The sequence below is a fragment of the Bombus pascuorum genome, chromosome 3 (assembly GCF_905332965.1).
Source record: "Bombus pascuorum chromosome 3, iyBomPasc1.1, whole genome shotgun sequence".
NCBI classification, from domain to species: domain Eukaryota; kingdom Metazoa; phylum Arthropoda; class Insecta; order Hymenoptera; family Apidae; genus Bombus; species Bombus pascuorum.
The window spans coordinates 6,365,909-6,392,354 of record NC_083490.1 but is presented as its reverse complement, the minus strand read 5'-3'; the positions used below and the strand labels follow the sequence as shown (position 1 = coordinate 6,392,354).

Genomic DNA, 26,446 nt, shown 5'->3' with positions numbered 1-26,446 from the left:
ACATATATTTTTTTCTCTGCTTTACATATTCCAATTATGTATATAAATTCATATTCGAAATAGTCATATTCAAAATACTACAATGAAAGTTACTTAATGATATGTACAAAATATTTACATATTAGTCGTAATATTAACAATTGAATTAAAAACCGTATTGTTTCAATTAGAAATCTAATTTCTTTTAAATATAATATATATCTAATATTTTATACTATCTATATTTATCTTCTTTGTAAAACTGTTCAATAATGATGTACATTAAAAAATGTAACGCGATGTATATACACTAACACAGACAAGTTCAAATATTAACTAATTATACAGATAGAGCTAAATTAGTTTTATAACATTCTAAACTGCATAATGGTACACCAGTTTTTGAGCATGAATATTTTTTAGGCCTTTTACATTGATTTACACCACAAAGAGCTCGTATGGGTGGTTCCTTTCTGAAAAAGAAAAATACAACAAAATAATATAATAATTTGATTTTATAAAAATTTCAATTAAATTTCTCAAACTATCTATCATTTTGACATACTGTTCTGTAGACTGTAGTGGAAAATCTTCTCCAGGAGGTAAAGATATTGAACTTCCTTCGAGTGTTAAACGGTATGTAACCAAGGGAACTTGCCTTCTACAAGGTTTTCCTTTACCAATAACTTTAGAAGCTTTAGATTCTTGCTTTTTCAGTAATCTTTCCATTGTCTTTTTCTATGGGAATAAAAGTATAATTTTAAATACTATTTACATAGAATCCAGTATACTATTTAATAGTAATTATATTTATTTTTAATTATTACTACATACTTTATCTTTTTCTCTTTTCTCATCAGCAAGTTGTTTCCTTTTTAAGGATTTAAGAGCAGCTTTTTGTATAGCTTCAGCTGTCATAACCTTTTCTTTGTATCCAGTTGGTAAAGACATAAGTTGTTCAACAGCTGGATTTGGTTCTGTATCAGTCTTTCTTTCAAACATGGCTCTTTGACGTGCTGTCATTAATTTTGGATCCTTTGGTTTAATCTTTTTCAGCTCATCATCCACCTAGAATAAAACATATATTTAATCTATAATAATTAAAACTTATTTACAAAGAAATCAATGTTATAAACACTAGTTATAATTGCCTACTTCTTCAAGTTTTCCAGACTCAATTGCATCAAGCCAGCGTTCTTCTTCACTACTAGTGCCGCTATCTTTACCTTTACTACCTTTTGGAACCTTTTTCTTTGTTGCAGTTTTTGGTGATAGCACAGTGCTTGCACCTGCGATGCTAAGATTAGATGTTTTTTGTACTTTCTCACGAGGTTTCTCTAAACTACAAAAGATATTAAAATAAATATATCTCCATTATTTATAAAATGACATAATATCTGATCTATTGCTCCTTTTTACTTTACTTACCCTTTTTCATCATCTTTTTTTATTTTAACTCGAAACGTCTTCTTTTTTTCTGTTTCTGTAGCAACATCATTAAAGCCATCATTATCATTGTGAGTAACTTTCCTTTTTTTGTGCTTTTTATGTTTATGCTTTTTATGTCTCTTTTGTGGAGATACCTCACTAGTTTCTAAAAGAAAAACAATATATAACATAAATATTGAAAGATCATTACAAGTAAACATAAATGTATATAAGAAGTATTAAATTTTTCACGAAACAGATTCTTGTAAAGCGTCATTGAAATCCTTTAATGCTGATATTAAATCTCTAAAATACTTAACATAAAGATGAATGATGAAATTTATAAAACGAAAAATATAATAAATATTTCCGTCTCTACATAACCTAAATGTTAATTTTTTAATACATCGAAAGTCGTACCTAAAGTCCTTTCCTCATCCGAACTTATATCTTTCGTTTTACCCATTTTATTAGGAATCTGTACTCCTCAGCGTATCAAATAAACAAACAATATAAAACAAAACTGTGGTGTCGTATTTTAAATATGCTGGTGCCATTTATTAAATAAAAATTTTGCTTCTTATTAGTATTACTACTTCGCCGAGTCAGGTGGTGCCACTATATCTAAAATAGAATACTTTGCACTAATTGCATATAATTAATTGTGTAGGAAATCAGAATAATATTACGCAGAAAGGATTTCTGGAAAGTTAAAGCTTTGATATAATTCCTGAATAGTTCAAGAATTCGCCTCATTGATCAAGAAATTTAATTTTTTAATTTTATCATAAAGAGATTAGTTCCATCATTTCACCGCTAGGTGGTTATAGTGTTTCTTGGTTAATTGCATGATTTTTTAAACTTGCTTGTAACATAACAGAGAGGGAATTTGTCTTTTCTTATAACATAATTAAGAAACCAGGAAGAACAATTAGATAAAAATAATTTTAATTAATTCCTTTTATTTGAACTCTCAAAAGTTAACAAATTTTACCTAGCGGAAAAATTCGATTTTTTAATTTTGTCACTAATTTTGTCATACACTTTACTCCCAAATATCTTAAAATTAAATGATGAGGACGATATGATTATTGCAGTTCTTTTTTTAGATTCTACAAGGATATCGAAAAATATGTATGATTCTATTTAAAAAAAAAACTGATAATCTTGAGATCACATAAAAGAAATGATTATAAGAAGAAATTATTTCCACCTTCACATGTCGTTCTTGGAATACTGTAACTTTGTCCTAAGAAGTTATAACAGTAGATAAGGCGGATATTTAGTTAATCCCGTTTAGTTGAGCCAGTCTATATACTAAAATAATATTTATGATATGATAAAAATAGAAAGATAAATACAATTTGTAATAATAAAATATCATTGACCAGAAGATGATTTTAATGTGTATATTTGTTATTACATTTATACAATACTATTAATCTTATTAAAAATTCTGATTTTCACATGTATAGCATTCCACTAACATAATGTTAAATATTATTATCTTTTCTATGACTAACATATTTTTATTTATTCACATACAGTTGGCCTACAAAAATCTTTTCAAGTGCATCTAATAAAAGTGTAATTTTCAGTTAAACAAAATACATATATTGTCATATAACATTCTTCGATTTGGCACTAAATTCGTAATGAAATTTTGTAGCATTTAATGGCATGTGCGAAGACTTCCATAGTTAACTGTATATAGAATGTGTGTGTGTGTGTATATATATATATAGAAGGATGCACGAATAATTTATTGAAACATGAATATTATTATACTTAATGTCACATAAACTTAAACCTATATAAAAGTTATAGTTTAATCCATTTTTCATAAAATATTATCAAGTATAATATCATTTCTAGTCTTTTGTAACAATAATAGTATTTACATGTGCATGTACTTATACTAGGGGTATTTATACATCTAGTAGATAGAATTTAATATTGTTCCTTTTATGATGTTACTATTTAATATTATACCGTTAATACATTTTGTCAAGTTTGCAAACTCATCTGTGAAATTGTGTATACATTCTCAATATGTAAATTTAAAAATATAAGTAAATGTGAAGCCTAGACAAGGAGTGCGAATAAGAAAGTATTTTCTTGTTTGAGCGGTATTTAGATGAATTTTTAAATTCCCAAATAAATTGAATTATATAATTATGTATATGCTTATGTATGTTGAGAATTTTAATAGGTAATCAATTCACCCGGATACAAGACACACACAAAACTTTTTATATATTTTAACTAATAAACGGTGCTGGTTTGTACAATGTGGCTAAATTAAGAATTTCGCTGATTTAATAAGCGGACCATGGCTACCCTATGTATTTTGATGGGACGTACTAGTTTCCTGAAAGAAAAGATAAATAATCAGTACAATTTTAAATTTATTTTTAAGAATAATTAATTCTATTCATTTTATATATGAGAATATGTAATTTGAAGAAATGTTATAGCTTGTGTCTGTTTTACCTGCCAAAGGAGGCCATTAAATGTGCTCTACTGTGAGGTTGAAAAATTCAAGCAGCAATAATGTTTTGATTAATATAATATATATTGCATTTACCTTAATTTACATGTTACATAATTTTATTAACTATAGAGATTTATAATAAATACGAAATATGAACCACATTCGCTAGTTATAATACCGGTATTTTTCTTACATAAAATTATAGGAACTTAAATTGTTTTTTGTTGCAAAATTTTGTTATATTTATATTACTGTAATATATTAGATATATCGTCTTGTATTCGGGAGAATAAAATGAGATTTCGATTCAAGAATTTAATAATTCAAGAACTAATAAATGATTTTCATATACTTTCCTCAGCAAAATAACTGTAGGTACGAGATAGGAATACATATGGTCCCTTCATTAAATATGGGAGTTTGCATCATGTTAAAAAGAATATGTGATATTAATTTGCAGTATTCGTTGAATCATAACACATTTGTTTTTATAAGTGAAAGCGTGTAAGCAAAATAAAAGCATTAATATGAGAAAAATGTACCACATTTTGGAATGATATATAAAAATTAACACAAAGCTTACGTGCTTATAAAAGTCTTTGTCTTGTTCATAGTGAAGGACCAACATTTGTAACTCTAAGATCGAAGAACCAATTATAATTTGAATTGATTTTTAAATTATACCAGGCTAATTTATATACTCCATTAAAATTATTTTACTGGCAGTGTTCACTCCGCACCATCCTTTAAGCAGTTTAGTAGAACTTAAGTCGAAAAATGCAAGTACATATAAGCACATCTTTTATTTTATTAATTTATTGACACATAGAATTTTATTCTGTAAAAAAAAAATATAAACACGTCGAGTTTATAGCTATGATAATAATAATAATAATAATAATCATCATCATAATATAATTGTAATAACCATAATAGTAATAATATAATTATATAGTAATAATAATACTTATAACAGGTAACAATGCAATCCTATGTTGTGCAACTTTATTATATAATTTAGTACTCTAAATAACTGCTTAAAAGTTGTTATAGAGTATAAGAGTAAATAATTCCATTGATCACAGAATGGCAACTTCGACTTATTCTTGTTTCACTTCTAACATGAATATTTGGCACATAAACAGTACTCGCATTTATGTTCTTTTAAAAATTTATGATCTGAAAATAAGAAATACGAAAACGTATTCATATCACATTTTCACATATTTCTACATCTTACGATATAATAAATGTATAAATAAATCTAAGACGAATTTGTCATTCTGTTCTATAAATGATCCCAGATATGTGAAATAATTAGGATGTATAAATATTGATTATAAGAAAGTGTAAGACTGTAAACTTAGTGGTACAACTAATCATCAAGTCTAACCATATTGATCGTTCAATTTTGTACGAGAGAATACATACATATATATATAAGTGTACATGCGTAGATGTCTATATATGTATGCATGTTATATAAAATTTTGCTTAGTTCCCGTTTTCACACATCTTACTTCGAATTGGCTCGCGTTTTAAGAGCGAGGACTCGAACGACGTTAAGGGTCGCTGGATTAGGAGGGGTAGAAGGGGTAAGGTTGGGTCAGTTGGTGTTTTGTTTGTTGGAGCGAAGGCGAGCCAAGCCTGAACGCTCACCCTCTTCTTCATCTGACGTACAAGGTGGTGCACCACTGACTGCACCGCGCGATGACGTTGCTTGCATTAACTCTTGATCAGGACCATTTCGATGTTCATATAACAAAATATTTAATGTTTCTTCATAAATTCTGGCCTCTGGAAACTCAACCTATGTATTATAAATCAAATATTTATTGTTTTTTATATATTGAAGTCTGGCATGTTACTTTACATTACATATCATATTACATATTATATTCATAATCACATAGGATATATACAATTAAATCTATTACATATACATTTGACATTACCTTTGTGTGTTTTTTGTCAGTTGTATAGACAATTGAGTGGCAACAAACTTCTGCAACTTTGCGACCATGACCATAAAATGTCCAACAGCAAATTTCACTGGAGCCAATTACATCTTTAATAAATAGTACTCTACGACCAAATCTAAGGGACATTTTGTCGAATAATTCTATGTTTTTTAAGAGATTGTCATCTGATGTACTGTAAAGACAAGGCTTTTTATATTTATTCATTCTTTGTTTCATTGCATACTGCAATTTCTAGGAAGCAGGTATTATCACCTTGTATATGAATATTTGTTATTGTGCCTATTAACAAGCAACTTTACTACTGGTTTAGTAGTACTGCTAATTAATAATTGTTCTTCTTTTTGAGAAGTAATAAGTGGAATTCTACAAATAGGTTCTGCTTCTCTCTCCTTTCGAAGAAGCGCTTGTTCACAAGATTTAGCTAATTCGCTAATGCAATAATATTTTGCTTCTGCAAGTAATTCTGCCATTTCTTTAGTGCTTTCTGGTAATGGAACTGAACCGTCCCTTAAAAAATTCAAGATTGTTCCAAAATGTTTCCCGCACCTGTCTATTAATATCCACCCTGTAAATTATATTTATAGGTTTTAAGTAAATGAAAGACAATGCTTGCATTTCTAAAAAAAAAAAAAAATATTAAATGAGATTTTTATAAATGAAAATATTATTCCATATTAGAAGATTTCAAATATGAATTTTTATTAAATCGTGGAATTTCAATTGATATTGCAAAAGAATAACACGTGCAGAGTATAATTCATTATCATATTAAGTTTTATCAATATTGTAAAATGTCACCTTCGGGATCTGTAAGAATTTCCATGCGACCACTGAACATAGCACGTAACATAGTGTCATGTTTTTGGAGTGTCCCTAAAGTAGTGTAATGTAGAGAACCGCCGATATTGAGCTTAACATATTCCGAAGGATATTTAATTCCTGCTTTGTGGTTTCCGGACATAACGGATGATAATGATAATATATCAGACCGTCAAGTATCAACGTTAATAAATAAATTGATGAAAAAATATATCGATTTCTAAATATTAAATGTAAAATATATAACAGAGAAAGAACAAAGCGTTGCGTCTCTTGAGTGTCAACGCATCGATAAACGATAACCAGCACAAAGATGTTTTATGTGGCATTTATTAGTCTCATCTTATATATTAAAATCTTATTAAATAAAACACGACTCACTACTCTTTCGTGTCTTACGACTCGGCAAAAATTATACCCTATCGTATTCCCATTTTGGCGAGTGACTAGTACGAAGAAACGAAGACTAGTTCTGGATACGCGCAGGCGCAACTACCTAAGAGTCGATCGTTTGTTTATTTAAGAAAATGGCTGACCCTTTAGCAAAGTATGGAATTTATATTGATGATTTAAGCAAAATTCGTGTATTAGAACCAGAAGTTGCAAATCAGACGAATAAGCTTAAAGAAGAATGTCAAAATTTTGTTTCGAGTGAGTTTTATCGAAATTATCATAATTTATGCAAAGTAATCTGTATACACGTACACTTTTGACATATACGATTTAAACAAACAAGGTTTTTTACAAGGTTTTTCAGTTAACTTACCGCGTTATTTCTTATTTTTTGTACATCCAGCGATTGTTAAGTATACTCTCTGTGCAAAACAAATGCTTGTACTACATGTTTCCCTATAGTAATTACTGCCATCTGTATTGCCGCCTTCGGGTGCTTCTGATCAGTATTTTAAAAGCACCGCTACTATAATAATTTGAAATTTGATGTATATCATTAGCTATTAAATTAAGTTATATATATACATACAGAAGTTGTTTATTTTCTCATTGTTATCATATAAATACGTATCTATTACTATATAAACAATTCGTTTTCAAAGCTTATCTTACTGAATATAATTATAGTAACTTATGTTTAAATTTAATAATATATAATACTAAAAATAATTAAATTGTATGTATGATACATATATTTAGAATAATATGTTCTAAATTTTTATATAAAATACATCTTTTGTACCTATAATTGTACCACGAAACAATTTGTAATGTGATTTTTTAAATATTTATTTTATACATGTGTTCTCTTCTTTGACTCGATACTGTTCTTTATTCCTCAGAAATTACCGAATTTCAAATGAATTCTGATGAATTTATACAAATAATAGATCAGTTGGCAAATGAGGTGGAAAAAGAGAAGATGAAAACTATTGGAACTCGGAATTTACTCCGTTCTGTTGCGAAAGAAAGGGATGCTCAAAAACAACAAATTCAGGTCATTTAAAAATTAAAATAGTTTATTCTATAATAATTATTTATCGAAAACAATCAAGTTCTAAAATAAAATAAATGTTAACTTTATATATGACTATGTAAAATTTATGTAAATGTATATTTAATAAGTTTAATTTATTAAGCAATTTAGAAACAACATTTATATATTAAATTACAGGCACAGATTATTGAAAAATCTATGGAACTTGAGAGACTTCGTATACAACACGATTCTCTAAAAAAGATCGAAATGGAACAGTTAGAAACTATTGAACAATTAACAGTGAATTAAAGAGTTAATTTTGTAATTAGAATTGATACACCTAGTTCAATTAAGTATATTATGAACGTATGTCTGTACTTTTTTACGTCAAAAGTTGATCAAAATAAGGAGAATAAATAAAAACTATTAAACATAATTAGAGTGACATATATTATGAAACAAGATATTTATACATAAGTTCATGACGAAGTTTGCAGTTAAGACGGTGTCGGGGTTTAAACCCTTCTTAATAAGACGGCATCAAATATACACACATATTCTGAAGGTTCCCAACCCCTGAATCAGAAAGGCACATCAGTTCTGAATCATTCTACATACTGTCTCTAATATTCATATACTACTAATCATTTTGATAATGGTATTATTTGTTGTTTTCCGTAAAAATTACGATTGCTTTTTCGTTATAATTGTAAACAATGCTGTTATATAATTACTGCTTTTTAATAGCCGCAATTATATGTGAGCAGTTGCAAAAGATGAATAACAATACAAAACTTGAAGCAATCTTAAAGACATCGCAGGTGATCAATTTATATTAATTATTTATCTAACATCTATATTATTTTATCGAATATAAACTTTGTATATGTTTTGTGAATAGACAATCGTTGTCCGTATTGTATGTTCACGTTATGGTGAAATAGTGATATAATGAAACCATGGTTGTAAGATAAAAAAAAATTTATGAAGTTGGGTTTCTATTTTAAAGTTTAGTTGTTAAAAATGTTTCTTACTTATGTATTGCAACTACACAGAAAAAGAATTTAATTAGTCATATAAGATGAGAAACGCTAAGCACATAATGTAGATACAATAATTGGCATTAAAATAAAGTATGTATTTCTTAAAAAGATATAAATAATTTAAATATTTTTTTCATCCTCACTTTTTACATGTTTCTTATGATAAATTAGTTTGTTTCCGACACGTATCTTATTAATTTTTAAAATGTTTGTATGTTTCGATTTAATCTATAATTTTATTGTTTCTTTTAGATATATTATTTTCATGTTGTCAAACTTACAGAATGTATGACACTGTCAGATATTTAAAAAATATGTTAAACAGTTTAAGTAGATAGTATTCCATAACGTAACTATTATTCTTTTAACAATATTTTTAGTACAAGATCACAAATTAGCAATGCGTAGTACGCAATTGGCGTTATTATGCAATACAGTTTACATATTTTAAGACTACTCGCACACCCATCCATTCAACCACTATACCCAGGGATTCAAAAATAAACTTTATTTCGTAAAAATAAGAAATGGTATCACGTTAAATTACAAATATAAATCCTATAGTCTAAATTTATAAATATGTACAATTACATATCTACTATGGATGTTATCTAAAAACTCAAAGAGTATATTCCGTATTTCGTGTTAATGGAGCAAATGAGATGATGTATAATTGAATTCTGATCAATAAGGATATAAAACAGTTAAGATACACAAAATATTGAGTCATTAAAAAAATTTTTAAGTTGAGAAATTTATTGTTAATCTAATCATTATGGTACCTTATATTATTTTTAAAATCTTACAAGGCTTTGACTTAGTAAATGATTTTAAAGTGGTTTTATTTATACTTATCATCTACCTTATCATTACCATAGAAAGTACTTATAAAGTGAAATATTTATTATTTTGTTAATTGTACAGAATTATGTTTATATAACTGTCTTATATTTTGTACATGACATTATCAAAACGTTAGACCGTATAGTACACTGTCCAATAATAACAGATGTAGTAAAACAGTTTTGAAAATCAATTGTTTTCGATTTAAATGAAAAAGAACACTGTCTATTTGTATCATATTAAGCACTAAAGTGTTGAAATATTAGCAGTAAAGTATCATCCTCATATGCTCCAGTTGATCAGTCTGTCACCAATAGCCAGTACTAACATACTTTACATGATATTTGAAGTAACTGGTATCGATCACCATTGAGTATCTGCTCAAAATTCACAGTTCTATAGAATTACATAATTTTACATAAATTCACATTCACTCATCTGTTTCCAGAGATTGTAACAGTTCATAGCATTTAACACATTTCTCACATAGTTGCTTCGGTCTTAATACGTTTACAAGAATTCATCGTATCTTCCTGCACAATACAATCATTATTTTCTTCTGTAGGTATAGATGGCGATAGCGATCTTTTAGCAGTACATACTTCAGCAACAGTGCTATTCGTTACAGCATCAGTCGATGACTTAAATCGCACTATTACAGCAGTCATATTGTCGCATCCTGTACCATCTCCACAAGTATCAGGTGCTAGACAGTGGTCAAATAGCTACAATGAAACATTTTTATTAATAAATAATATACATTTTGAGCGATGATAAGGAAAGAAGTGATCAAGTATATTTTGTACCTCCTCACATATTTTTGATAATTTTTCGTAATTTTGTGTCAAACGAGTACGAATAAATTGTACAACATCTTGACTCGACATAAAATTCCAGATACCATCACACGCAAGCACCATAAACTCATCTTTTTCTGGTTCAATTGTGATATGCCTCACATCAGGAAGTGCAGAGATCATTTGCTCTTGTGGTGATAAGTTTACATTTTGTTTATAAGCATGGTCCCCAAGTGCCCTTGATAAATTAAGGCCACCATTTACTCTACCATCAGCTGTCACTTTCCCACCAGCTTTTACTATACGTTCCATTTCAGGTTCATCTTCGGGTTTGTGATCTAGACTAAGCTCTATAGCCTGACCATCTCTGCATAATACACAACGGGAATCTCCAGCATTTGCTACATATAATTCATTCCCTTTTAAAACTGCAACTACTGCTGTGCATCCACTATCATAACCTGGCTGTATAAATTAATAATTCGTGTTTATTTTAACATAATTATATGTATATCATAGCGCAAATAGTAGAATGTATTTCATAAAAAAGTCATCATACCTCTTCTGTATCCATCATAAGACTTTCACTATCATCGTCATCGTCATCATCATCGTCGATATTAGCATCTCCATCCTCATCTTCGTCTTCGTCTTCGTCTTCATCTTCCTCGCTTTCATCTTCATCAATATCTTCTATATCATCTTCATCGCTAAAACTGTATAATAGGAGTGTAATTGAAAAAATATATGGATAATTTTATATCATATTATGTTTATCCATTTAAGTTGTTTACCTTTCTGGGACACCATCAAATGTTTCATCATTTTCATCATCATCATCATCCTCAGAATCTTCGTTGTCTTTCTTTAGAAGAGTATGATATAAAGTGATAGGTTGAATTCTTCTTCTACCAGTACTAGTTATACGTTCTTGCTGTCCTGCATCTCCGTTCTCTACTGGAGTACATGAACTGCTTGATACATTATCACCCCCACCCTTACTACTATCAGCATCTTCAATTCGCTTTGATTCTGCACCATTTAATTCTACTTCATTTGCATTTAATTCTTCTGTACATGTAATTTTATCAGGACTTGTAACTTTTTTGTTTACATCTTCAGAGCTATCAGGCATATCTGCACTTTTTGTTGCCTCCACATCTGCTGTTGATCCTACTGGTGCAGAGACATGTGCATTTCCATTACTTGTAGTTGAATCAAGAACTTGTTCAGCTTCATTGTTTCCAGGACATTCAGATTCATTTCTCTTCGTTATATTAGATAAAGTCGATCCACATGGTTGGCTGGAACTACTCACGTCGGTTTCATTTGTATTCCAAGATGACGAAGATGATGAACATCCGGCGCCAGATGAAGAGGAGCTTGCTTTTTCTTTACCTCTTCGACCACGTAAATAAGGGCTCGCAGAACATACTCTTTTACTGCATTTTTCGTTTTTTAGATTTTTTACATTAGGATTCAATTCTGATTGATATTTTGCCATTACTTCTTCCAGTGGCATTGTTGCCTCCATACATAGATTATTAACATTTTCTTCTTCATCTATGTGCAATGTAATGTATGAAGACAACTTTATTAAATATATTTTTGTACAAAGAAATAGGTGGAACAAATTAATAATTATGAAATATAATAATTATTGGCTTAACTTATGAAAATGTAATTTATATAAAAATATAGTTTGAATACAAAAAAGGAACGCACCAGATTCATTTAACTCATCTTTCTTCTTATCTGAGGTAGATGTCCCTGCAAGTTCTTTAAGGATACTAACTACTTCAGGTTTTTCAAGCGTGGCATCAAAGCCCAGAAAGGCATCAAGTAAAGCTTGCCTAATGTCTCCTTTCTTGTACGCATCAGTTTGTTTAATAAAATCTGGTAAATTACGTGCACAGTATGTTGCTACTTCATGACCACCATGACCATCATATACAGCAAATAATGAAACATTTTCATCAAAATCTATGCAACAGTTATGTGCATCCTATAAACAAATAATTATATTTTTTATCCAAATGTATATTTTATATATATACTAATTGGAAATTTTTTAAAAAGATTCATGTGGGCTATCATATGTGCATATAAAATTAATATTTTAATTAATAAATAAGGTTACTATTAGAAAGTTATTCTAACATGGATAACAAATATTATTCTGGACACAGTGAGTTTAACAATGATATTATTTATCTATTTCTAAATTCTAAAACAGATGATAGCATTGTACTGTTATTAATATTTATATTAAAAACAATAACAAGTTAATTAGATTAATCTAAAACACGTGAAGCGTTCATAGGCTGTGAAAACTTTCATTTCGGAAGTGGCTTCGAACCATGACAATGAATATTCTTAATTTTGCAACAGTACTGTTTTGTTCACAAGCGAAACGCCGAAGCACTCATGTTACTATCAACGCAGTATTTGTCGTTCTCGAATCGAATAGACCGAATTTCGCGCTTCGACACATAGATGGATTACGTTTGCGATAGATCAGGATGAATGTCGTAATACTCTGGTGAAACGGTGAACCGGCAAACCGTTCTCTGACCGAAACGAAACTGGGTAACGGTGCACTGGCCGCTCGAGGGTTTTAGCTTACCTCTTGACTAATTCGCCAGCCTTGCATGGAACTCGCGCCGAATGCGACATTCTTGCCTGCTTCGTCGCTCGATACTTTTTTCGTAATCGGTTCTGACAGGTATGCACCCATTTTCGTCTAAACCGGCGATATTTCTGTCGATTTTCTGTCGTCCGTGTAAATATCACAATATCCTGGTGAAATTACTATTCACAAGCGCGGCGCACAGTCGTTAACTAGCCTCCATGACCGGTTTGGGTTTCTGTTTTCACTGCGCTGCTAGCTCCACCTAGTCCGCCACTTTTCTTACATGCGCACTTCATTTTCGCGCCAAACTTTCGACGATTTTTACTCGTTACAGAATGCTATTCGATTTTCTTTCGTAAAAGTGTATCTTTTTCAACATGATAAAGTATTTTTTCCAGTTTTTTAATATAATGGATTGCGCTTGTATGTAATTTATCATTTATTTCATTTGAAAATAATTCGTATATTTGTTAAAAAGATTAAATATATATGGATTACAAATATAATTTGTTCATTAAATAATGATGAAGGTACATCGCGAAGACGTTGCACGACCGGACTTGAACCACGTATGCAGGTATGTGTTTAGCGTGTATGTTTCACATGTGTGTAACGTGTGTAAGTATAGGTATGTACATTATACACTCCCACATTATAAAGTAAATAAACAGATAAATCTAATAGAACAGAGCAGTACGCGGAATTATTTGTTTTACAGATTTTATATAATCGCATACTTTCAATGTACATTTTTGAGCTTATACATTGTAACAAAATTAAGGTTAAAGAGTATGTTTTGCACATTCTATCAATTTATGATCTACATATAGTGGATAATCGTTTTTATCTGTTTTATCTATTATATTCCTAATAAGATACACGCGTATGCATTGTATATTACTGAAAGTAGCGATTATGTTTAAGTACCTTGCAACTACATATTATGAATGCAAATGATAATGACTCGCATTCGCCGCTATTGCATACGATCTAGAATAACCTCGTTTCCGGATACTCAGATACTTGCTTTCCTCTTTAGTAAATCTGTCACGTTCTCCCCGTTTTGTATACCTGTTATTCCAAATTTTTAAGTTCATTCTTTTCCGCTAGAAAGAAATGTATGACACAAATAATTTTTCTTAGCCTAAAGAATTTTGAAATGATTGTTTTATAATGTGAGTATTTCACAAGTTGTTCTCAATTTTCTATTAAAAAAAAGTCATCGAAATCGCACAAAGATACATAATCCTTTTGTTTTCGGGCTGAATCTGACGTAAAAAGAAAAAGAACACCTAAAAAGATGGGTGAAGCATCCAATTGATTGCATACGAGTGTGAAGAAACGAGATTAGTGAGCGAATGTAGGGTAGGAAGAAGAATGGAAATGCTATATCATCGTTCAAGTTGGATGTACCAAAATCGGTATTTATCACGATTAAAGATCTCTATTATCCTAAAATTCATCGATTTCATCGGTTTAGAATTGAAAATTAGGGTATGGAAAGAAGAAAGATGCGAAAAGATATGAAAGAGAAACGAGATCAGTAAATGAATGAAAAGGATGGAGAGAAGACGTTACGTCATTATTGAAAGTTCCGATGTACCGAAAGATCTGTCTACTTTAATGATAACACGATGTGTAGCGTACAGATGCCGTACGATCCAGGGAATGGTGCAGCCGGTTGTAGAGGTCGGGGTGGTTAGCGAGGATGGGTTTATGTGTTGCGTGATGGTCGCCGTTTATCGATTCGCGGCGCGCCGGGCCGTGAGGAATGAAGTCGCGGCTAGCTTCTATGTCGTGCTGTATATTGTACCCTCCTTTATATGTATATCTGTTTCACCTAAACGCATCTACGCAAATAAGGCGCCAGCAGCGAAAGTAGCAGCGCCACGCAATCTCACGTTACTCGAAATCGTTCTGGTATCTCTGATGTCTGTTCTCAAACCATCATTGAGTTCTGATTTCTAACTTTCCTTGGTCGTTGAAAACAACAGGAGAATGTTTAAAATTCATGAAATTTGAAAGAACACGTTCTGATATATCCGTTCGATGCGAAGATCTATACATTTTTTATCTTTTATAGATGTGAAAGATTCTTAGGATTTCAGGGAATTGAAGATTTTTATAGATTCGTAGATTACATCTTCTTATCAAAATTATGAATTTTTGATACATCTTTATTTATAACGAATAAAAAATGTATATACTTCGCTTTAGACATTAACTTTAATGTTTATGAATGATATTATTAATATGGGTTATGAATTATATTTTACTTACAAGAAAACAAAATTATGAGAAAAATAATGTTTGAAAGCGATAGTTACAATTCTTTTCGTGCGTGTTGCACAAAGGACGAAAGAGAATGAATAACACGTAATTACAAACATTGTCTATTAATGAAAAAGATCGCGTGCACGGGAAGTCAATTACCTCAGAGTGCAAACGTGATACATTCAATGAATAGTTGTAAAACTGAATGGAACTTACCGGAATATGACGTATTTTAATTTAATCGAAATATTATGCGTAGTTTTGCATAAAACGTACGTTCTTACCTGGAGGATTCGATACAGAAAAGAATTCATTTCATTGTATCCCGCTTTAAATTCATCTGAATTTTATGTATGTATGTAATACATCCTTACCCAAGCAATTCGATTCAAGAGTGCGATTAAAAACGCAAGATATATAAAAAAAAAGTAAAATGGTTATACTTTATTAAAATACTATCCTTTACACGAGTTATTCTCCTGAACAGTAACACTACAAAAATGTTATTTTTCTACTTTTACTGATAAAAAAGTTGTGTATTTTTATAACACACAATCATAATTATCAGGATCGTTGTTAAAATATAAAAGTACATACGTAGATGAAGATTTTCTAGTTTTCACGATTATTCCTGGCTGATCTATCGAAACGAACCGTAAATCAATTACTAATTGAATGCACAGATCAAATCTCCTTTTTCCTCGAAGCCACATGCATTTCACGTCCTATTTGATAATAATCACGTATGCTGCGGGGAATCTGGGTCCGCACGTATACATGTACGAACATTGTAGGAATGCATACCAAACCAAGCACTACCGTATCTACATAACAAATGTGGAAACACATGATTGCAGTGCACAATCGAAAAAGATCAGTTGATCATTCCGGAAAATATATCTTATACCGTAAAAATAAAACGCTTTTTGAATGTTCTTTCTTAACGCTCTGAAATTTTTAATTCGTATTTCCTTTTATCGAAAGAAATGGATTTATATCAGTAATAAATGTACAATTTGTACTTATGTTTGAAGATTCCCCATCATTTATCCTCTCATGATTTATTTATCAAACCGTCGACGCATAGATTCAAATTTGAATATGTAAAGATCGCAGGTGTTGTGTGGTAAGCAATTATTCTACGATTGTGCGCGATGAGTTAATCATATCATCAATGCCTCAGAGTAGTCGCTGGAGAATCAGGAATATATATATGAATATATATATGTATATATATATATAGTGAAATTGACCGTATAAATTGTGCATTCACGGGTTAATCTAAAGTTCCACATTCCAATCTACGTGTAACGCGATCAAATACATTGTACCGTCACGAAAGAATCTATTCTGGTTTCAAGGAGTCAGTAAATAAGAAAAACGATGATCAGAACGAATAAACTAGCGAGAATCAAACGATACAATTAAGCCTCATCTTTCAATTTTCTGTGCTCTTGCGCTCTCAAACGTAATAAACGTATCACACGAACGACTCGAAATGGGAACTCGTATCAAGTATCTGAATATTTGTTTAGTTTTCATTATTTTAACATCAGTATAAAACAAAACGAATCACATCTAATTTTAACTTTAGTAAGTTTTTAAATAAATAATTTCATTTATAATCGTATTTTGCCCATTACTATATATACAAGCAGAGAAATAGAGATATACGTAAATAATAATTTATTTCATCCATCAAATATTATAACGAATATTTAGAAATTTCTATGGTTTCGTATGTTATATGAATTCTCAAGACACTTCTACATTTTTAGATTCTCATTTAGTTATCAAAAATCGACTAAAACGTCTAGATACGATGGTGTATTTATGAAATAGCAAACAGTTTACCGATGTTACCCGATGAATACCCGTCGATTAGGTTGCATAGAAGCGTTGATCGCGACAGAAGAAAATGGAAAGCGATGAACACGGAACGCGGACGAACCGACTCGAGAGACTAGACTTCTCTTCAAGTCCGGGTTATAATTAAGTCTGGTCTTTAAATTTTCCGCGCTCCCGCGATTCGTGTACACGAATCGCGGGAAGAGTATAGGGGTAGCTGGATGGCGTCTGGTGCGATGGAGGGGAGGCAAAGTAGGGGAAGAAGTAGCGAGGGTTTACGGTGGAGCAGATAGGTGTCGCGTAGCCGTGGAGGGGATGACGGGTGCGTGCGAGCGCACGAGCCCGCCAGTTCTTCGGTGAGGCTCGAAGAGGTCAGGTCGATTCTTGTCACTACTCCGCTCTAGGAAAACGCGACTCGTTTTGACACACGTACACACAGGTGCACAGCACGGTTCTTGTCCTTCGACTTGGTTGGTGTCGGTGCTCTCGGTGAAACGCGGTCGAGACGTGTCAACGCTGTTCTCGTTGCGTCGTCGCATGTTCGCGCTGATCCGTCGTGTGCAAGGGCGAGTCGTTCTCTCGTGATCTTTGATCGTTGTTGTTGTGGCTGGGCTGTTTCTCCGGGGCCAAATGCGAACAGGTAGAAGATACATTCATCGATGAAAGAAGAACGAGAGCAGAGGTTATGACGACTGTCATCGAGTGGATTATCGTCACTGCCGTTACAGTATTGGAGAGATAAGCAACCACTGTGTGTGCGTCCGCGGCCTAGTGACCTGACCTTGAGTCGGCCCGACCAGGTGTGTATGTTAAATGCTCATATGTATATACGTATAGTCATGTAAGTGTAGATTCGCGAAGAAAATGACAAGCGTTGTTCGGAGCCAGCTGAGCTCGTCGTTGCTCCTCTCCGTTTCCCCGATGCGTTGGCGTGTGCAACCTCGAGAGACGCGAATAGAGATAGAAAAGAGAGACACAATTCGGGATATAGTTCGCACTATTACCGCAACACACACACTCGACCGCTTAACGTCGTATACACGTCGCGTCGTACACACGTCGTGTACGACTCCGGTTGCTTTGTTTGGATAAGAGGATTCTGGGCTGAGTGTTTGCCGGTTTGCATCGTTTCCCTCGATGTTTCTCTTGTGTACATGTCTCGCAATCGGGTATAACGTTGTCCTTCGATGTGACAGCTTTCGAGGCATGTATCGTGTTACGCAGGAACACGCCAAGCCTAAATCGTTTTTCTTGCCGACATTTTGCAGCTAATTCCTACGAGGTCGCAAAAACGATGATTGCGTATCGTTCGTAGATTTCTTCGATGGTTCTACGCGTCTGTCTTGTTTACGTCGCTTTTTTTTTGTTCCTCGCCGTTTCTTGACGGTAAACGTGATTGATCGTTGTTAGTGCTGCTTTTTGATTCGTTGGTAAAATTTAAGTTCGCAGTTTTTTAATCTGAATCATTTCTTGGTTAAAATTTCCTTCGGGTATAGAATAGAAAATTTTGTAGGTTAATGTTAGTTAGGTGGATTTTAAGGTTAGCAAATCAGTTAAATAAGGATAATATGTACAAGTGCAATAACGTAATTAAAAATATGATTCCTAAGAAAATAAATCGAGTCGTCCTTGTTAGTTAATAGGTCAATTAAAGTTTTTTCAACAGGATATTCCATTATTTCTTAACATATTATACACAAAGTCTTTTTGTAATTCCTACAATTAACCAAGTTAAGTTTCTTAATATTTGAAACGATAGATGTAATGTATTTTTTAGAACGATGAACATGTTCAGAGTGATTTATCGTTAGAGACGTATAATTTAATCGACGAAATCGAAAATCTTATCTCACCGAAGGAAATGTGCGTAACGAACCCTAAACCGGTATCCTAGATCAAAGATATTTTTTCGTCATGGAAGAATCACGGTCGATTAACGTTTCTCACGCATAGTGTACTAATTTATTTGAAATTTGTCACTTCGTGCCTGTTGCTGTTGGTCCTTTGCTTGGAAATAAGGTATTTTTACAAATAAATAGTTTCTACTGTTATGTGTTATTGTACATCTATGGTAATTGAGAAGTTAAAATAGAATGAATGACGTAAGCGAGGGAAGCGAAGATTTTTAACAAAATATACATTGTATTTGCTAATTTTGGTACTTACGTTGTTTGTTACTGCGACGTAACTATATCCTTTTAAAAGGAAACTTTTATTTCGCTTACTCTTCACTATTGTTGAGAGGAATAGAAATTTTTATAAAATAAACCAGTCAATAATAGTAAAATATGGAAATATTTATTTTTTTTTATATACAGTGGCAAGCTTAATTTAGACTCTAGGATAGGTTCGAATGTATCACAGCGAGATGGAAGCGAGTCGGTTTAAAAAGCAATCTATACTACTGCGATTCTGTCCTTCGTAAAAGATGTTCTCAAAGAATGCAATATCCGGTACATGCTAGAAACTTATGTCAATCCAGAGTTCGAGTAGGAAAGGATATCTTCAAACTTATGTCTCGTGTGTGAGTTCTCAAATAGAGAATAAATATTTTGTCGAAGTATCAGGATAAATTGGACGCGCAATATATCAAGCTCTGTGGTTTTTTTATTATACGTATCGAAGCGAGGTATTAAGTTAATTTTAGAAAAACTATTTCTTTCGTGATAAATTATATAGAATGATCGACGAGACAATATAAAATTTGTCTTAGCCGAAGGAGTTTCCTGCAATTGTATCGAGTTTAAAATTAATAGAAAGGCGTAGAGAAATTTATTTATAGAGAAGTTTTTCTATAGAAAATTCTCCTGCGTTCTGTATCTTATATTTACATTTCGCGCAATTCGATTTTAATCGAATTCACCTTTAAATGTCGAATCTCGCGATTATTTTAGATTATTTTATAGAGAGCAGCTAGGCACAAACTATGGCGGTTCTCTGGTAACTACATGATTTCCATTCACCATGTCGAATAAAATGTTATTTTATTCGAGATTGTCGGCTCAATGGAAAAAGGTGTGGGTAGAAAAACAAACGTTGAAATTCACTTTGTTACCACGTCGGTTGTAATTAGAACGCAAGCCGTCGACTTTTCTTCTAGTTCCTTTGTTTTCAACCCGTACGTAAGAAACCTGAGCAAAGTCGTTGAACTCGAAAAGCTGATGAGCTCGAGAAAGCGCAAGAAAATTCCTCGTCGTGCACGATTTCTTAAAAGTTTCCGGTCTCTGGTATTCTTAGGGCTCGTTGTTGTTCCGTTACGCTATAGAAATTCCCAAGAAAGGTTAACCGATGTTGGTTAACGACGAAGACCATCGTTCTTTGGAGCTACGCCAAAAATTTTATACGTTTCGTTTCTTCTAAAACTTGTTGAATCCAACCGTTCGACGTAATTATCCAGAATTGAATTAAACGACCACAGCTTTATCTGAATATGTAAATAACGATATTAATCCAGTCTATCGAAAAGTTCCTTTTTCTTTACGTATCACTACTATGTTACTTTCAGTCAATCCGAATTCCAAGAAAAATGTATTTTACGCGAAAAGGATTCGCGAAAGATGCGTCTGTTTTTCAAGCGTGAAAACACGACACGGTTGTTGCGGGTAATATCGCACGGATCGTGTTCGTGTGTTTCACAGGGGCATCAACAAAGTAGAATCTGATTAGCGTATGTCGTTAAATCGACGAAAATCGGAGGTAGTGTTGTAAGAAAGGTAGTTTCAAACCTGTGACTATCGCGCGTTTGCAAATCGTGGTCTTTTCACGGTTTTTTCGCATTACAATTGCACGTAATCGGATTATCGATCCGATTACGAGACCGAGAACTGTAATTAGCATTACGTTCACATTTTATATACATGTTCGTACATTAAGCGGTAAATTTTACTTATCGCGATGCTACACCGCGTTTCGTGTAAACTTCGCATATACCTTCGCCACCATAATTAGAGCATGATAACATTGATAGCAAGGGCTTCGCGTAATTAATTTTCTACCGGTTTTCATTAATTCTTTCCTCGTCGGATCCGTAAAATTTTAACCTTCTCTCGAATACGCGTGTACATTAATTCTATGTATTAATACTACAACTACCAATAGTTAACACGAAGCTATTTCTACCAAAACCAGCCAAAATGATTGGTTTTTAAAAAATACGTAATAATAGAATATTCTTATATTTATTGATTTATTACTTTCTTATAGAAGAAATTCCATGTTTTGTAGTACATTTTTGCTATTATTAATCCATCTGGGACTATCATCCCTAAACGAGGATTGACACATTTATAAAATTGTAGAACCAGTCAATTTGGTGTGGTATTGCTAATGTTAACGTCTAGCGATCGATCCGGAATTTTCCTGATAACTGATATCGTCATATTGAATGAAACGCAATAAAAATCATAAAAACGTGTGAGAAGTTGTACAAAACGAGGAAATTAGTTAATTAAATAGGCAATTGATAAACAAATTGCAGGACTTTTGTACACTTTGATACTTTGGTATAAGTAGCCTTGATACAAAATTATTTTCAGTTTGAATACATAAAAAACAAAATAAAACTCATTATATTATTCTTTTAGTTATCGTTGCGAAAGTCATTACATCATTGCGGAAAAAAATATAACACGAGGTAAGAATTTTAAAATAAAATTGTAAAACTAGTCAATTTGATTGGTGTGATAGTTCTAGTGTTAATTTTGTTGGAATACAACGATATTTCACGCTTAGAGATAAGTAGCCATACACAGACAACCACACAGGCATTTGAACAGGATCATGGGTTACTACTTAAGTCTAGTCTGAAAGTAACTGGCCAACAATCAACAATTCTTGCACACGTTGTTATATCACACGCTTGTATACATCAGGTTCTGTAGTTTCTGTTTAATAAACATCACTGAATATTATTTCAACATAAACATTGTGTCTTCCACAGGTTATTAACTTTAACTTCTAGATTAAATTCTAACAAATCAGCGTCGTTCTTTTCCAATGATTCCTTTGTACATTTACTTGTACTTCTGCTTTTCATATTGTTCTCCGCAGATAATAAAAATAACGCGATAAATGCTAACTTATTCGTATGGATAACATAGGTTTACGATAGCAATGCGTACTGTTAGCTTGTTCGCAAGAAAACGTAAGTGAAAGAGATCTGTCTATGATCAGACACGCGTTGCTTTCGTCACAAATATCGTAGAAACAAATTTTATTATACGTATTTCCCAATATTTCCATCGCGTCGTTAACGCGTGACAAATTTTGCATGTCCAGATGAAGTACTAGCAAAACTTATCCAAAATTGATGGAAATTATAATCCTCGGGATCGTTTCTTTTCTTTCTTTTTAAGTTCGTGTTGCATGTTGTGTGCTCGTGCGATGTAAAACTCGTAATTGTGCAGGCAATTGACGCCAGCAACTCCGTCAGATTATACCTTTGACCCGTACCTGTATTATTTTTGTTTTTTCTTTTTTTTTTTTCGTTGGCGAGATCGCGAGGTCTTCACGCGCGGCACGATCTTTCTCCAACCGGGCAAGTTTATCGAGTAACCACAGGTGGTAATTTAGAGCGACAAGAGGTCGACAAACAGTAACGTCCAACGAATGGAAAAAATATGAACGCGTTCCTTCGACCAGCGAGGCTGAGCAACATGCAGGCTGTTCGGTCAGTTCCGTACATAAATGTTTTGTTTACTCGTCTTCCTCGGTCAATATTGTCTTTCCCTTGTTCCTCGTGTTTCCCTCATATACACGGGACACGAGCATCGAATAGAAAGATTAGGAAACAAATCTGCGACCGAAGTGGCTTTACATCTCTTTTTTATTTTCTCCCTATCTCCATCCCTCCCTTTGATTAAAAATAATGGATTAGTCAAAAATTTTCGAAATTTCAATTATCCATTCAATTAGATGGTACTATAGTATCGTGGACAAAAGGCCTAAGAGATATCGGCTGAACGACAAACAGTGTCGCGAGAAAGCAGAGCTGCCGACAGGCCCATCAATGTGTCGTTGGTCCTTCGATCGAATAGTTTCGTGGAAAGGACCTACGTGTCCCTGGCTACCAACGGTTACGGAACACGTGCGTAGTAGGGCTAAGACAAAAGACAAAGGGATGTTAAGGGACATAGATGAATTAATAGTCAGTGTCAGAGGAGAAGCCGGAGAGTAAATCGAGAAGTCAGGGACAGAGTGTTGCTAGCGTTGTCGAGAGAGTGTGGTCCGCGTGAGAGAGAGTTGCAAATTAACTATCTAGTTGCCTTAATTATAGCACGTTGTTGTATTTAGTTAAGCAACCATCGTTTCCTGTTTAATCAACATCTGTACAATCCATTATTATTAATAAATTAATTGTAGTATCAGATCCTACAGTACACTTGTAAACAATAAGAAAAGCAAGATGTTAAGTATACAGCTCACAGACAAATGATATTTATCATCGTTCCCAATGCAAACACAAGATGGGTGAGATCGCCAATGTTTCAAGGCGATTATCATATTCAAATTCATATTGTCTTCCAGTATTCTTGCTCGATTCGTAGCACTAAAATCTTGTTCGCTTATCCCGAGGGAAGGTGGACACTGAGACAGTCGTTGATATTTAACGAAAATATATTTTGAACGTTATCGGTCTGAGGTATTAGCCTTTCGATGTTTCGTGGCGTATTTCGCAATACATATGCATGCATTATTTATATATGCAAGTTTCTTACGCAGCGTATACATACAACTTGCGGAATTCTGTCGAGCCAAAGTTTTTAACCGAACGCGCCCGGTTATCGTGCCAGAGATTCAAATCTAAACACGGTGGTTTTAAAAGGATCGTTTTAAAGACTGTTACAATTTACGGCGATTTTACGCTTTTCTTTTTCTTCCTTCCCAGCGTTTGTTTCTTTGAAATTAATTTAAAAGTTGATTATAGTCACGCATGTTTTCGTTCGACCGCGGAAGGTTTCATAAGTGTTTCGCGGATCGTTTGTTCACGCTATATTCGTTGTTATTTCAATGTTAATGGCTGAATATTCATAGCATCCGTGAATTATGTTTATCATCGTTATTAAATGACTCAATTATCTTTGAGTTATGGTAGGACGGATTAAAACATCAGGATATCCTCCCTGTGAAGCGTGTCATTGGGATAAGCAATTTCGCGAACTGTTTAGCCTACTCTCCTTTAAATCATCCCGTATAAATTAGACTAATTACTGATAATGGCTGCTTTATGACCGATAAATGTTTTGCGCGGAGAATAATGAAAAACTAGCCAATCATCGACGGACTAATAAATTGAAAACCGTTCTAGAATCACGGTATCGTGTATTTTTTATAAATAAAACTATGAACTTTACCGTGTTTTGCGAACATTATCGTGTATATTAATTACAACGTTCGTATAGTCCAGCTACGTATAGATCTGGTTTTCTATTTCAAACTCCAATTTATTATCGTAAAAGCACATTATCGATGTTCATAACTATTGAGATATGTATAATTTTATGTGCTAGACTAGATTAGCTGCGTAGTAGTGATACATGTATGTGAATATCAGTGTGTGGAATAATGTGGATGCGCGTCGTCTCGAAAACAATGGAATGTAAACTGTTCAGTTGTTTAACAGTCTGATATGGAAGAAGGTGAGACAAAGAAAGTGCTAAGACGCGTGCAAGTGTGTATCGATGAGTATCTTTGAAATCGTTTATCAAATAAATATATAACTATTCTAATATAAATTCCAAGTGTAAATTTAGTGTTGCTATATCATTATTTCGGCTATTATGATCCAAAATTCCCAACAATAACTTTACAAGTTTGTAGGAGAAACAAGATGTATTTAGATAAAGCTAATGATACGATTGAATATCAAACTTGTACGCTATATATCGTATCTAACGATCGAAACTACGAAAGCTTGAAAAGTGCTCTTCGATTCGGAGATTGAAACGGACAACCGGCAACGATGTTGAAGATCGAACTTGAAAGATAACTGGTTTGGTCGAGCCGCTATCAAAGAGGAAAAATATTTTTAATTAATACAGCAAACATCGATACTCTTTTCAGGGCAAACGTAGCGATAATTCCATGCGTACTTTTCCACTCGAAACTTTTTAGTAGTTGCTATTGCCAAGTTTGATAACTCGGTTATATTCGCCCGAGCCTTATATACTATTACGCCTCGTAGTTCGATTCTCACGCAAACGTGCCAAGCTTCAACACGTGGTTTACCTGGAACTAAACTGAGTTGACCGTATTACTTTATGTCTCGTCTCTTTCAAACGAAATCTCTACATTCGGTTATATCTTCGTATATGTAGTATTCTATCGCTATACGAGTTCCCAGTTAAACCTGCAATTATAATTATATCGTTATATTTTAGTGAAATATCGATTTTCAATGTACCAGTTTCCCGTTCGTTGTTCCGAAATGATCGCTGATTTTAATTTGTATTTTCCATTCTTACAATTAGACGAATAATATTCTGTTAAATCTAACGCTATGCTTTTGTACTGCGCGACGTTGTTGTATCACGCTTGAATTTCATATTTCATTGTACGTCTCATTTGCATATTTAATTATATACAATATTACATTCGTTTGTACGCGTAATGTTTAAGTGGTTTAATTGCGTATACATATTAAGTATAATTCATTGTTTGTACCAAATCTATGCTTCCATGGATTATGTAAAATTCGACGATAAACGGAATATTGTCACAAACTGTGAGGTATGACATTCCAAGAGAACAATACAGAATAATTTAACTTGATTCTCTTAAGAGAACTGAGAATGTAAGTCTAACAGATATTTACTCGAGATTTATAAAGCCAGATAATGTATAAACTTTTGATTATTTCTTCGTGTTAATTGAATTT

The 26,446-nt window shown here is 32.6% G+C and overlaps 5 protein-coding genes across 7 annotated transcripts in view; 2 read left to right on the top strand and 3 right to left on the bottom strand.

Annotated features, from left to right (window-relative positions):
* Positions 1-5: 5 nt before the first annotated feature.
* On the bottom strand, positions 6-1,988 carry LOC132905143 (INO80 complex subunit B). 2 transcript variants are annotated; one of them, XM_060956150.1, is made up of 6 exons: positions 1,828-1,988; positions 1,408-1,573; positions 1,135-1,321; positions 814-1,047; positions 545-717; positions 6-452 (listed from the first exon to the last, which is right to left on the bottom strand). In XM_060956150.1, exons 1-6 carry the CDS (start codon positions 1,871-1,873, stop codon positions 320-322), a joined length of 939 nt encoding a protein of 312 aa, XP_060812133.1. In that variant the 5' UTR covers positions 1,874-1,988; the 3' UTR covers positions 6-319. The 2 variants fall into 2 exon arrangements, with proteins under 2 accessions (XP_060812133.1, XP_060812134.1); XM_060956151.1 differs by having other exon boundaries at positions 1,135-1,276.
* Positions 1,989-3,145: 1,157 nt separating this feature from the next.
* Positions 3,146-6,845, bottom strand: LOC132905145 (BTB/POZ domain-containing adapter for CUL3-mediated RhoA degradation protein 3). Of its 2 annotated transcripts, XM_060956154.1 has the most exons (5): positions 6,682-6,845; positions 6,136-6,448; positions 5,857-6,055; positions 5,561-5,711; positions 3,146-3,778 (listed from the first exon to the last, which is right to left on the bottom strand). In XM_060956154.1, the coding sequence occupies exons 1-5, from the start codon at positions 6,842-6,844 to the stop codon at positions 3,771-3,773; spliced, it is 834 nt and encodes a 277-aa protein (XP_060812137.1). In that variant the 5' UTR covers position 6,845; the 3' UTR covers positions 3,146-3,770. The 2 variants fall into 2 exon arrangements, with proteins under 2 accessions (XP_060812137.1, XP_060812136.1); XM_060956153.1 differs by having other exon boundaries at positions 3,146-5,711.
* Positions 6,846-7,217: 372 nt separating this feature from the next.
* Positions 7,218-8,570, top strand: LOC132905147 (intraflagellar transport protein 20 homolog). The gene is made up of 3 exons (XM_060956157.1): positions 7,218-7,353; positions 7,998-8,152; positions 8,330-8,570. Exons 1-3 carry the CDS (start codon positions 7,230-7,232, stop codon positions 8,441-8,443), a joined length of 393 nt encoding a protein of 130 aa, XP_060812140.1. The 5' UTR covers positions 7,218-7,229; the 3' UTR covers positions 8,444-8,570.
* Positions 8,561-13,711, bottom strand: LOC132905134 (probable protein phosphatase CG10417). Its single transcript, XM_060956137.1, has 6 exons — positions 13,444-13,711; positions 12,543-12,822; positions 11,612-12,380; positions 11,377-11,533; positions 10,827-11,282; positions 8,561-10,745 (listed from the first exon to the last, which is right to left on the bottom strand). Exons 1-6 carry the CDS (start codon positions 13,552-13,554, stop codon positions 10,503-10,505), a joined length of 2,016 nt encoding a protein of 671 aa, XP_060812120.1. The 5' UTR covers positions 13,555-13,711; the 3' UTR covers positions 8,561-10,502.
* A 4,106-nt stretch (positions 13,712-17,817) lies between these two features.
* The window catches only part of LOC132905142 (heparan sulfate glucosamine 3-O-sulfotransferase 5), a 149,667-nt gene continuing 141,038 nt past the window's right edge, over positions 17,818-26,446 (top strand). Inside the window, exon 1 of the mRNA XM_060956148.1 lies at positions 17,818-18,371. The gene's annotated coding sequence lies outside the window, so the exon portion shown is untranslated. The remainder of the gene's footprint in view (positions 18,372-26,446) is intronic.